Source organism: Erinaceus europaeus, chromosome 13, assembly GCF_950295315.1.
Source record: "Erinaceus europaeus chromosome 13, mEriEur2.1, whole genome shotgun sequence".
NCBI classification, from domain to species: Eukaryota; Metazoa; Chordata; class Mammalia; order Eulipotyphla; family Erinaceidae; genus Erinaceus; species Erinaceus europaeus.
This window is the reverse complement of record NC_080174.1, coordinates 54,096,658-54,108,990: the sequence shown is the minus strand read 5'-3', so window position 1 is coordinate 54,108,990 and position 12,333 is coordinate 54,096,658. Positions and strand designations below refer to the sequence as shown.

Genomic DNA, 12,333 nt, shown 5'->3' with positions numbered 1-12,333 from the left:
CTTGGGAGTGAGTGAGGGAAGTATAATAGGAAATAGGTGAGGAGAGTAGCTGAGTCTAAGTAGACACTATTTCATTATGAACTTCATACTGACTCACTGTAGAATATTGTGTACTTTTTCTGTCAGGTATTTATCTTGCCCAAATTTTTGGATACATGTGAACATATGCCCTATCTCATGGGACCTGGTCTATATCTAGGTTTTGGGACTTTGTTAGGAAGTGAACCACCTGTAATGGAATTAGAGAATCCTATGAAAGGAAAGGTCTCACCCACATGAGGCTGAAGGGTTGACATTCCATGATTGACGTCTCTGGACACAGTCTGAAGTGAAGCATACCGAGGTGGTACTCATTGCATTGATTAGGTTGGGATCAGCAGATGTGATATCATTTGGTATGAATTGAGAAAAGCATGCAGGAAAGTGAGCTCCACTCTAGAGGTTCCAGGACTGGAGAAATATAGGCTCTATAGAGGAATTGGGAGGTTCCTACTGTCTTAGGGTTTAAGAAGGTAATAGATAGTTATTGCTATAATCAAATTATAATCAAATCCCAGTTCGAGTCCCCGTCTACCCACCTGCAGGGGATTGCTTCACGAGCAATGAAGAAGATCAGCAGGTGTCTTTCTCTCCCCCTCTGTCTTCCCCTCCCCTCTCGATTTCTCTCTGTCCTATCCAACAACGATGGCAACAATAGCAACAATAATGACAATAATGATAAATGACAAGGGCAACAAAAGGGCAAAAAATAGCCTCCAGGAGCAGTGGATTCATAGTGCAGGCACTGAGCCCCAGTGATAACCCTGGAGGAAGAAAAGAAAAGAAAAGAAAAGAAAAGAAAAGAAAAGAAAAGGAAAGGAAAGGAAAGGAAAGGAAAGGAAAGGAAAGGAGAGAAGAGAAAAAGGAAAGGAAAAAAATTGTGCTACTATGAACTTAGGTATACACAGATTTTGGGGAGTGGATGTGTTTAATTACTTAGGACATACCACCAGGAGAAAAACAAGTCATAAAGTAGGTCTATTTCTAGTCTTCTGAGAGTTCTCCAGACTGCTCTCCACAAGGACTGTCCCAATTTACATTCCCACCAGCAATTCAGGAGTGTCCCTTTACCTCCACAACATCTCCAGCATTTGTTGTTGCTATTGTTTCTGATGTATGACATTCTCACAGAAGTGAAGTGGTAGCTCATTATCTTTATATATATTTTTAAACCAGTAGTATTTTTTAACATTGGAGCTTTATTGTATTTAAGTTTTTTTATTTTGTTTGTTACTAATAGTTTGTTACAAGAGTGCAAGTTTCAGCCACCAGGTTCCAGATGCTAGCATGATGCCGACCAGACTTCCCTGGACAGACAACCCCACCAATGTGTCCTGGAGCCCTGCTTCCACAGAGCCCCACCCCACTAGGGAAATAAAGAGACAGGCTGGGAGTATGGCTTGACCTGTCAATGCCCATGTTCAGCGGGGAATCAATTACAGAAGCCAGACCTTCCACCTTCTGCATCCCACAATAACCCTGGGTCCATGCTCCCAGAGGGTTAAAGAATAGGAAAGCTATCAGGGGAGGGGATGGGATACGAAGTTCTAGTGGTGGGAATTGTGTGGAGTTGTACCCCTCTTATCCTACGGTTTTGTCAATGTTTCCTTTTTATAAATAAATTTTAAAAAGAGAGTGTAAGGTTACAAAGTATAGTTCCACACCCACCACCAAAGTTCTATATCCTCACCCTCCCACCTCCCAAAGATAACCACTATAGTTCTTATAAGTCTTACAGTTTGCTTGTATCTGTTTTGATTAGATTTTTTATTTTATTTATTTTGTTTTTGAGAGAGATGCAGAGGAAGAGAGAGAGAGAAACACCAGAGCACTGTTCAGCTCTGGCTTATGGAGGCACAGGGGATTGAACCTGGGACTTTGGAGCCTGAGGCATGAGAGTCTCTATGCATAACCATTATGCTATCTCCCCAACCCTGATTAGATTTTTTTTTAAACCAATAGCATTTTATAAACTGCCTTCTTCATCATGATTCAGGGATCCAACTCATTTTTCTTTCTTATGTCATTTTATTGGAGGAAACAATGGGATGCATTGGATCGACCTTCCCGTGGTGCATCCCGTGAGTACCCATTCATTGGGGAAACTGACGATCCTTCCTAGCCGACTGAATCCACATGGATCCCAGTCACTTTCAAAGCCAGCAACAAGCAGCTCCTGACAGCTTTCAAGCTGTTGGTCCTGCTCTTCGAGTCCTCCAACTTCAAAGGAGGTCTCGAAACTTTACATCAGGCTCAACCTGACGCTGTTGACTGGCTACGGAAGAAGGGCAAACGCTAGAAGAAGAAGGAGGAAACAATCATTCACAAGACAGTTGCAGTCACATTAGAACAGTTCCTTATTTCCCAGTGATAGATGTCTGTACACCACACCCACCAACTGAAGTCTTCCTCCACTATCATGAGTGCACTTAACTCCTTCTGTCTTTTTCCCTTTAGTTTTTTGTTCTACTGCAGTAGACCACAGCTAGCCTAAGTTTCTCTGTATTCTTCCTTCTTTCTCTCTTCCTTCCTTCCTCTCTCTTCCTTCCTTCCCTTCCTTTCCCTTCTCTTTCTTCCTTTCTTTCTTTCTTTCATTTACCAGAGCACTGATCAGCTCTAGCTTATGGTGGTGCAGGGGATTGAACCTGGGACTTTGGAGCTTCAGGCCTGAGAGTCTCTTTGCATAACCATATGCTACCTACACCTGCCACCTGCCCCTTTTTTAAAATTTATTTTGTTGTTACTGATGCTGTCATTGTTAGATAGGACAGAGAGAAATCAAGAGAGGAGGGGAAGACAGAGAGGGGGAGAGAAAAATCAACACCTGCAGACCTGCTTCACCACCTGTGAAGCGACTCCCCTGCAGGTGGGGAGCCGGGGCTTGAACTGGGATCCTTACGCTGGTCCTTGTGCTTTGCACCACCTGCACTTAACCCGCTGCGCTATCACCCGACTCCCTAATTTATTTATTTTTAATGAAAAGAGAATATTAGGGGCCAGGTAGTGGTGGACCCAGTTGAGCACACGTTACAATGCATAATGACTCAGTTTCGAGCCCTGGTCCTCACCTGTAGGGGGAAAGCTTCACAAATGGCAATTGTCTTTCCGTCTTGCTCCCCCTCTATCTTCCCCTTCCTCTCAATTTCTGGATGTTTCTATCTAATAAATAAATAAATAAAAGATCATAAAAAATTTAAAAGGAGAGAAGGGAATATTAATGAAAGAAAAAGAGAATATCATTCTGGCATATGGAATGATGTGAGTTGAACGCAATGCCTCACACTTGACAATCTCACCCTCTATCACTGTGCTGCTTTCAGGGCCCTGTTTCAAAAGGCCCATCTATGAGCAAGGTCGTCTGGTATCCAGCTTTCTCCTTTTGGGTTATTTCACATAACATGATTTCTTCAAGGTTCATCCAAGATGTAGCAAAAAGAGATTTCTTCATTCCTTATATTTATAACTTTTTTTAAAGATTTTTTTAAATTTTCCCTTTTGTTGCCCTTTTTTTTTATTGTTGTCATAGTTATTATTGTTGTTGATGTTGTTGTTGTTGGATAGGACAGAGAAAAATGGAGAGAAGAGGGGAAGACAGAGAGGGGGAGAGAAAGATAGACACCTGCAGACCTGCTTCACCGCCTGTGAAGCGACTCCCCTACAGGTGGGGAGCCGGGGGCTCGAACTGGGATCCTTACACTGGTCCTTGCGCTTTACTATTTATAACTTTCTTAACCATTCATCTGTCATTGGACATTTGGATTACTTCCAAACTTGGGCTATTACATATTATTGCATGCTGTTATGAACACAAATGTGCATGTGCTCTTATGTTGTTTGGATAAATCCTGAGGAGAGGAATTGCTGGATTGCGTAGTAGGTCTATTTCTAATATTATAGGCCCTTTTGTCAGAAATTAGATGTCCATAGGTGTAGTAGGTCCATGCCTAATGTCCTGAGGAATCTACAGATTGTTTCCCCCAGGGATTGCAGCAATCTACATTCTTTATTTTTTTTTAAACTCTGCTTCCCACTCCCCGCAATCTACATTCTTACCAATAGTGTAGAAGGGTTTATTTTTACAAGAGAGAACAGACAGACCAGAGAACTACTTGGGTCTTGCATATATGGTGCCAGGGATTGAGGATGGAGACTCGGATTTTCAAGCTGTATGCTTTGTCATTGAGCATTCTTCAAATTCCTCAGGCTTTCCCCCAACTTCTGGCAACTACCACTCAATTTTGTCTCTATGAATGACTGGTACTTCACCCCATCAGCACTCATACAGTATCTGTACTTTGGTGACTGATTTTACTTAGCATGTTGTCAAGATGAATTCATGCTGTAGTACATGTCATAATTTCCTCCCTTTCAAGACTGAATAGCGATTCCATTCCATTGTATGTGTCAACTACATTTTGCTTATCTAGTCATCCACAGATGACACTTGGATTACTTTCACTTTTTGGCTATTGTGAAAATAGTGCTTGAACATAGGTAAGAGTGCCAGTATCTTTTTTTTTTTTTTTTTGCCTTTTGCCTCCAGGATTATTGCTGGGGCTTGGTGCCAGCACTATGAATCCACTGCTCCTAATGGCCATTTTTTCCCCATTTTACTGGGTAGGAGACAGATATTGAGACAAAAGGGGGATATAGAGAGGGAGAGATAGACACTTACAGACCTGCTTCCACTTGTGGTGAGCAAACCATGAGTTTAGATTAGATGGAAGTAGTTACTGTCCAGTATCTAGTCTAGAAATTTGAGAATAAGCAACTATTCCCAAGTTTCTTTTTCTATAAAAAGGCTGCTAATACCATTCCCACAGGACCACTGATGGGATAAGAACCTATCATATTGCTGAGCAATTCACTAAAATACATTTTTATAAGGTTTTGCCACAGACCACCACAACAGATGAGCAGCAGAGGGGTCAGGGGTCTCAAAGGCAACCTCCCCGGTGGGTCAGGAGTCGGCACGAGGGAGAACAGATAGACACCACACTCTATTGGAGGGTGAATCTGGACTCATTTTAATAGTGAAACTGCATTAGCTTTTATACTTTTTTCAGGTTACATTCACGTTGCCTAAACAACCAGCTCATAAGGAAGTAGCAATAAGCATCATAGTCTTGTGGCTTTGGCAGACTACATGTTACTCCCCTATTACTGTAAAGAATGGCACAATACTTAGTATCTCCCTGTTCTCAGGGGAGGTCATACCCAGAATTGTTTTAGACTTTGGCTGAGGGCTATCCCTATCATTAATCTTCTATGGGGGGCAAACGGATCTTTGCCTAGTCCTGGACCACTGCTCATCTAGGTCTGGTACAGTTTAACTATTAATCTTTCTTTGTTTCAATACGTCAACTTGTACCAGGGAGGCCTCAATCTCTGCATTCTTTCTTTGAGGGGCAGGTCATAACGACTTCTTTTGTCCGTCTATGTTGACTCACCTTCCCCACTTTATAATGTAACTTTCAAATATGCCCCTGTGTAAGGGAGAGGGGGTGCTTCTGACTCTCCATTCCCACCAGGCACTGCCAAAGCACTATTAATCAATTGTGACAGTATAATTATTTGTAGCAATAACGGGGGGTGGGGGGAGAATGTGTCGACCCATTCCTGTCCTCCTGCCCAGCTTCCTTGAAGTCTGAATGCAGGTCCAGAGGAGATGACCCTGTCAGGATCCCTGGCGTTCATGTTGGGGCGCCGCAAGGTTTTATTTATTTATGAGAAAGATAGGAGAGAGAAAAAACCAGACATCACTTTGGTACATGTGCTGCCAGGGATCAAACTCAGGACCTCACGCTTGAGAGTCCAAAGCTTTACCACTGTGCCACCTCCCAGACCACTAAAAATACATTGTTTTTGGAACTTAGGTACCTAAAACAGAAAGTATCTGTCCCAGAGGGCCATGGTCACAGCTATGGCAGTATACACTTGACTTGTAGAAGTGCAAATACATATCTACGATGATGAGATGCAGAGCAGCGAGAGTAGGTGTATGAGAGACATTTCATCTGCATGAGCATGAAAGACTATCTGGAAGAAGTGACTCAAACAGTGAAGGATGAGTAAAAAAGTTCCCCCCTGCCCAGGGTTATCACTAGGGCTCAGTTCCTGCACTATAAATCCACTGCTCCTGGAGGCCTTTTTTTTTCCCCCTTGTTTCTTTCCCCTTGTTTTTTTTCCCTTGTTGTTATTGCTGGATAGGTCAGATGAAATCAAGAGAGGAGGGGAAGACAGAAATAGGAAGTTAACACCCCCCTCCCCTGCCGGCCGGGGCTCAAACCAGGATCATTACGAGGGTTCTTGAAAATTAGTGCCATGTACGCTTAACCCGCTGTTTGCCTGGCCCCAAGAAAACCTGTTTTTTTTTTTTTTTTTTTTATAAAATGGAAACAAGGACAAAACCATAGGATAAGAGGGGCACAATTCCCACCACCAGAACTCCATAGAACTCCAAGAAAACCTGTTTTAATGCAAAGGGAGCAAGCTGAGAAAGCACACAAAGGTTTAATGAACATTTGTTTTGAGGAAAACTTGAAGCAATTTGGTATCACAACCTGAAGGACAAAGGCATGGGGAAAGCAAATGAGGTTGAAGGAGTAGTCTGTTTAGAAGTCATGTCTCTTTATCTTATGCTTTGTTCTCTTCATATGCTTCAAATTCTTTTATTTATTAATGAGGAAGTGAGAAAGAGAGAAGGAAAGGATCACTCTGGCATATGTGATGTTGGAATCAAGCTCAGCAATTCTTGCTTGATGTTTTATCCACAGCACCACCTCTTGGACCACAAGATGGGTGAATTTTAAGAGAATACTGGAGGAAAGTAGATGTTAAGACGCTGCCCACTGAGTGAGGGAGATAGCATAATGGTTATGGAAAAAAAAAAAAAAAAGAAAACTTGGTATGTCTGAAGTCCATAGGTCACAGGTTCAATCCCCCACACCGCCATAAGCCAGAAACAACCAGTGCTCTAGCAAAAAATAAAGTGCAAGGACCAGCTCAAGGATCCTGGTTCCAGCCCCCAACTCCCCACCTGCAGGGAAGTAGCTTCACAGCTACTGAAGCAGGTCTGCAGGTGTCTTTCTCTCCCCCTCTCTCTCTTCCCCTCCTCTCCCCATTTCTCTCTGTCCTGTCCAACAACAACATCAACAACAATAATAACTACAACAACAATGACAAACAATAAGGGCAAGAAAAGGGAAAATAAATAAAAATAATAAAGTAAAATAATTTGACTAGGGGAGATAGCATAATGATTATGCTAACAGATTCTTATGCCTGAGGCTCCGAGGTCCCAGGTTCAATGCCCCACACTAAAAGCCAGAATGGGGGGGGGGGGGTGAGCCATCCACCAAGCAAGCAAAAAACCTGTCCAATGCTAAAGTAGTGGTTCTGTGAATGAGGAGAATTCAGATATTAAAAAGAAGAGGAAAGCCTGCAAAATAGTTCATTTGAATAGTGTGTTACATTGCCAGTTGCATGACCAATTAAGGTTAGCTCCCACCTCGTTGAAGGAAGCTTCAGTACTGTGGTTATTTTTTATTTTTATTTATGTATTTATTTATTTGCTCCAGGGTTATTACTGGGACTCAATGCCTGCACTATGAATCCAATGCTCCTGGAGGACCCTCCCCCCATTTTATTGGGTAGGACAGAGAGAAATTGAGAGGGGAGGGGAGGGGAGAAGAGATAGAGAGGAAGAAAGTAAGACACCTGCAGACTGGCTTCACCACCTGTGAAGTGACTCCCCTGCAGGTGGGGAGTTGGGTCCTGGAACTGGGATCTCAAACCAGGATTCTTCCACAGGTTCTTGCGTTTAGTAGTGTGTGCACTTAACGCAGTGTGCCACTGCCCGACCCCCTGTACTCTTTCACTCTATCTGCCTCTGCCTCTTTTTTTTTTTTTTTTTTGCTTCCAGGGTTATTGCTGGGGCCCAGTGCTTGTACTATGAATCGGCTGTTCCTAGTGGTCATTTTTTCCATTTTATTTGACAGGATAGAGAGAAATTAAGAAAGGAGGTGAGATAGAGAACTCCAGGGTAGTGGGATGATACTTGGTATCTCCTCTGTGTGTGTTTCTATTTTAAAAAAAAAAAAATTGATGAGTTCTAAAAATCATTTGAATGTAGGCGATATCAGAGCAGAAGGAAGTCCTAGATTGGGGTTCCTAGATTAATCCCTCAAGGTTAGTTTGCTTCCTGAAGTGATCTCCATCTTTCCCTTCATTTTCTAATAACAAAAAGGCCACCAGAGCATGATTCTTTTTTAAAGTTTTATTAAAGTTTCATGGAACAATTAAATTTTGTTGTTGTTGTTAACCCCAGTACAAAAATAGTTTGATGACTTGACAAAAATGGCTCCACCTAGGCCTTGAAGGTTTGGTTTTGTCCAATAATAGGGGAAGGCATGCTTCCAGCTAGGGCTGAGTCCAAGCACACAGCCATCCCTGAACAGTCATGCATGCAAATAGGGAAGCCTAAGCAGGAGGAGAGGAAGTCCCTGGTAAGGATTCAGGAAGTAGTCCAAGATAATTTTCAGGAGAAAAGGAGAAAAAAACAGGTCAGTCTTCTTGATGGTGGGCAGAACTACTGATCTGTATTTGGGGGTTGCTTTTAGTGTTAAGCTATTTCTGCAATTTCTACAGTGTAGAAAAGATGCTACTGCTCTTTCACCACTAAGGTGAGCACAGCAGGAAGAAATGGAAAAGTATTCAAATACTTAAGTATGAGGAGGAAATCTCCAAATGGCTCAAGTTGTGTGTAAAAAGGTTTTGTTTGCTACATTCAAAGACAATTAGATTTTAGGTGAGAGGGGGGCAGACGTCCCTGCTGAATCCACAAGCATGTAGCCAGCATCTGAGAGCAGAACTCTTCCACAGGAAAAGTGTTCCTTCCCAGCAAAGCGGGAGCAAGGTTTCTTGGTTGGTTTCATTGTTCTGAACAATTCCTCAGCATCCCTTCCCCTCCCTGCTGCTTTCCTTCCACAATAGTAACTTTGACAAAAGAAATGACACACTCAGGTTACAATTCATCTTCAAGATGTTTCTCTCTGAAGGCATCCCCCGTCAGTCTTTCCTGTGCTTCCTTCATCCCCTGGACGACTGTAAAATAAGGGGGGAGGTGGGGAGATAGAGAACGAAGGAGACCTTTAATAATTGAGATTTGACAACAGAAATAGATTTCTATGTTTTGGGAGAAATATGAGAATCTGGAGTCAAGATCTAGATCTTGATTTTAGCCCTGGAAAGTCATTGACCTCTTTCAATTTGTTTTCTTGCTTATGAGATAAATACTACTTATTCCATATAGAATTATATACTGTAAGTATTCATTGAGAAAATGGGTTGTAAAAGCACTTTGCAAATTATGAAATACTATAAAAATATTAGTAATTACTTGGGTTTAACCTTCAGAATTAGAAATGAATCCCTGATAGAGACAGTAGGTGTTCATGTGACATTCAATCATAACCATTATATCTTTTGCATGAATGCTGTATTTATTTTGTACAGCAGTTACAGGTTACAATATGTAAATATGTACAAGTGCTGGGAGGAGATATAGTCTTCACTAAAGTAGATACGCATTTCTCTTATCAATTATTCATGTAAGAAGGCAAATGTTTAGGTAAGAAAGGAAACCTAGAAGGTGAGACTTTGGTAGGAAGGAGATGGAACCTTTTTGTTTTATTTTATTTTTTTTAAGATTTATTTATTAATGATAGAGGAAAGAACCAGACCATAACTCTGGGACATGCAATAACAGGATCAAACCTGGGGCCTCATTCTTCTAAGTCTAACACCTTAGCCACTATATCACCTACTGGGTCACTTCTGTGTCTATTTTGGGGCACTTTAAAGAACATAACTAGTAGGGCAACAAAAGGGAATAAATAAATGTTAAAAATAATAATATAAAGAGAGAAGTTGAGAGGGAAAGAGAATGGTTACCTGTAGCTCTGGGTCCTTAAACCTAAAGGGTCCTTGCATACTGTAATGTGTGTGCTCAATCCCTATGTATAACTGCATAGCCTGAGAAGGTGAATCTTTTTTTTTTTGGCCCCATGGTTATTACTGGGGCTCAGTGCCTGCACTACACATTCACTGCTCCTGGTAGCCATCTTTTTTCCATTGTTGTGGAATGGTGGCTCTTAAGAGTCAAGAGCTGGGGACTGGGCAGTGGTGCATCTGATTAAGCGCACAGGTTACAGTGCACAAGGAACCAGGTTTGAGCCTCCAGTCCCCATCTGCATGGGAAAGCTTCATGAGTATTGAAGCAGGGCTGCAGGTGTCTCTCAATCTCTTTCCCTTCCCTCTTGATTTCTATCTCTATCCAATAAATAAAGATAATAAAAGTCAAGAGTTGAAGATCTAAAGTTCAGTTGCTCTTCTTTTTTAAAAATTTATTTATTTATTTACTAAACTGATAAGAACAGACAGTACACTTGATCTTAGCCAAAAGGCTGAGAAGTGACTATTATTTATTTATTTATTAACTTGCCTCCAGGGTCACTGCTGGGGCTCAGTGCCTGCACTACGGATCCACTGCTCCTGAAGGCTATTTTTTCCCTTTTGCTGCCCTTGTTGTTTATTGTTGTTATTATTGTTGTTGTTACTGCTGTTGTTCTTGTTGGATAGGACAGAGAGAAATGGAGAGAGGAGGGAAAGACAGAGAGGGGGAGACAAAGATAGATACCTACAGACTTGCTTCACCACCTGTGAAGCAACCCCCCCATAGGTGGGGAGCTGGGGCTTCGAACCGGGATCCTTACACTGATCCTTGCGCATTGCATACCATACCAAGTGTGCTTAACCCGCTGAGTTACCACCCAGCCCCCTTGTTTATTTATTTATTAGATAGAGAGAGAGAGAAATTGAGAGGGGTGGGGGAGATAGAGAGGGAGAGAGACAGCGAGACACCTGCAGCTCTGTTCCACCACTCATGAAACTTTTCCCCTGCAGGTGGGAACCAGGGTCTTGAACCTGATTCCTTGCACACTGTAATGTGTGTACTTAACCAGGCCCCAAATGAATTACTTTTTTTTTTTTTTTACCAGAGCACTGTTCAGCTCTGGTTTATGCTGGTGCAGGGGATTGAACCTGGGACTTTGGAGCCTCAGGCCTGAGAGTATCTTTGCATAAATATTATGCTATCTACCGCACCCCAATTGCTCTTCTCCAAGTGTAAAATCTCTAATGCCTGAACTGTTGAGAAGAGTAATGAAAGGACCCTAGAAATCATTATGGCTTTGATGCATGCAGTTAAGACTTGCAGTTATGAAGGTTTGTGAGCTATAAATTTCTCCCTAGTTCTAATGGCTTGAACCAAGGCAGGGCAAGTTGTTTTTTGTCTCAAAAAGAAAAGTCTGCAGCAAAAGCTTCAACAGACAAGTCTGACCTAAAATCTTCTGTGATAACCATGCCTCACTGAGCGAAACATGATGATAGATAGCTATGGTGGCCATAAATGTGTACGTAGGACATGAAGTCTGTGAAGTAGGATTCTGATGTGCAGGGTGAAAGTCATGTAGCACACACCCCATGGGAGTCACGTACAACACACATATCCTTGCATTATTTATGCCTGGCTAACTTGCTTCCTATGACCTAAGTGTATTAAACACCAAAAAAAAACCAAAAAAAAACGCTCAAACTTTAGATTGGGGCTGTATCCTGGGCTTGTCTGTGGGGAAACTTCCCTAGATGCAGTCACTCTCAGCACACTTGTTTACTACATGATGTGTGTGGTATTCTTTTTTATTTATTTATTTATTTATTTATTTATTTATTCCCTTTTGTTGCCCTTGCTGTTTTATTGTTGTAGCTATTGATGTAGTCGCTGTTGGATAGGACAGAGAGAAATGGACAGAGAGAGACACCAGCAGCCCTGCTTCACCACTCGTGAAGCTTATCCCCTGCAGGTGAGGACCAGGGGCTTGAACCTGGGTGCTTGTGCACTGTAATGTGTGTGCTTAACCAGATGCGCCATCACCTGGCCCCCATGTGTGTGTGTGTTTTTTGTTTTGTTTTGTTTTTTTCTGAACTCCAGGCTGATTTCAGGACCTGTGGTACATTACACTGAACAACTCCACAGTCCTAATCCCCCCTCCACTTAATTTCCCCTTTCTTTTTTGAGACACCTGCAGTACTGCTTCCCTCCCTGCAGGAAGAGACAGCGGACTTGAACCTAGGTCCTAAGCATGATAGTGTGTGTGTTGTACCTAGTGTGTCACCCTTAGGGAAAAGCTCCTATTTTTGAGTTCCAAGTACTCAAAACATAAAGTGATCAAT

General features: G+C 42.1%; 1 protein-coding gene and 1 non-coding gene across 2 annotated transcripts in view; both read right to left on the bottom strand.

Annotated features, from left to right (window-relative positions):
* Positions 1-8,302: 8,302 nt before the first annotated feature.
* Positions 8,303-12,333, bottom strand: part of TXNDC12 (thioredoxin domain containing 12) — a 39,606-nt gene continuing 35,575 nt past the window's right edge. The window contains exon 7 of the mRNA XM_007535152.3: positions 8,303-9,144. Coding sequence (XP_007535214.1) covers positions 9,065-9,144 — 80 coding nt within the window. The 3' untranslated portion in view covers positions 8,303-9,064. The remainder of the gene's footprint in view (positions 9,145-12,333) is intronic.
* On the bottom strand, positions 10,328-10,517 carry LOC132532608 (U2 spliceosomal RNA). The gene has a single exon (XR_009544539.1). It is a non-coding gene; the product is annotated as a U2 spliceosomal RNA (small nuclear RNA).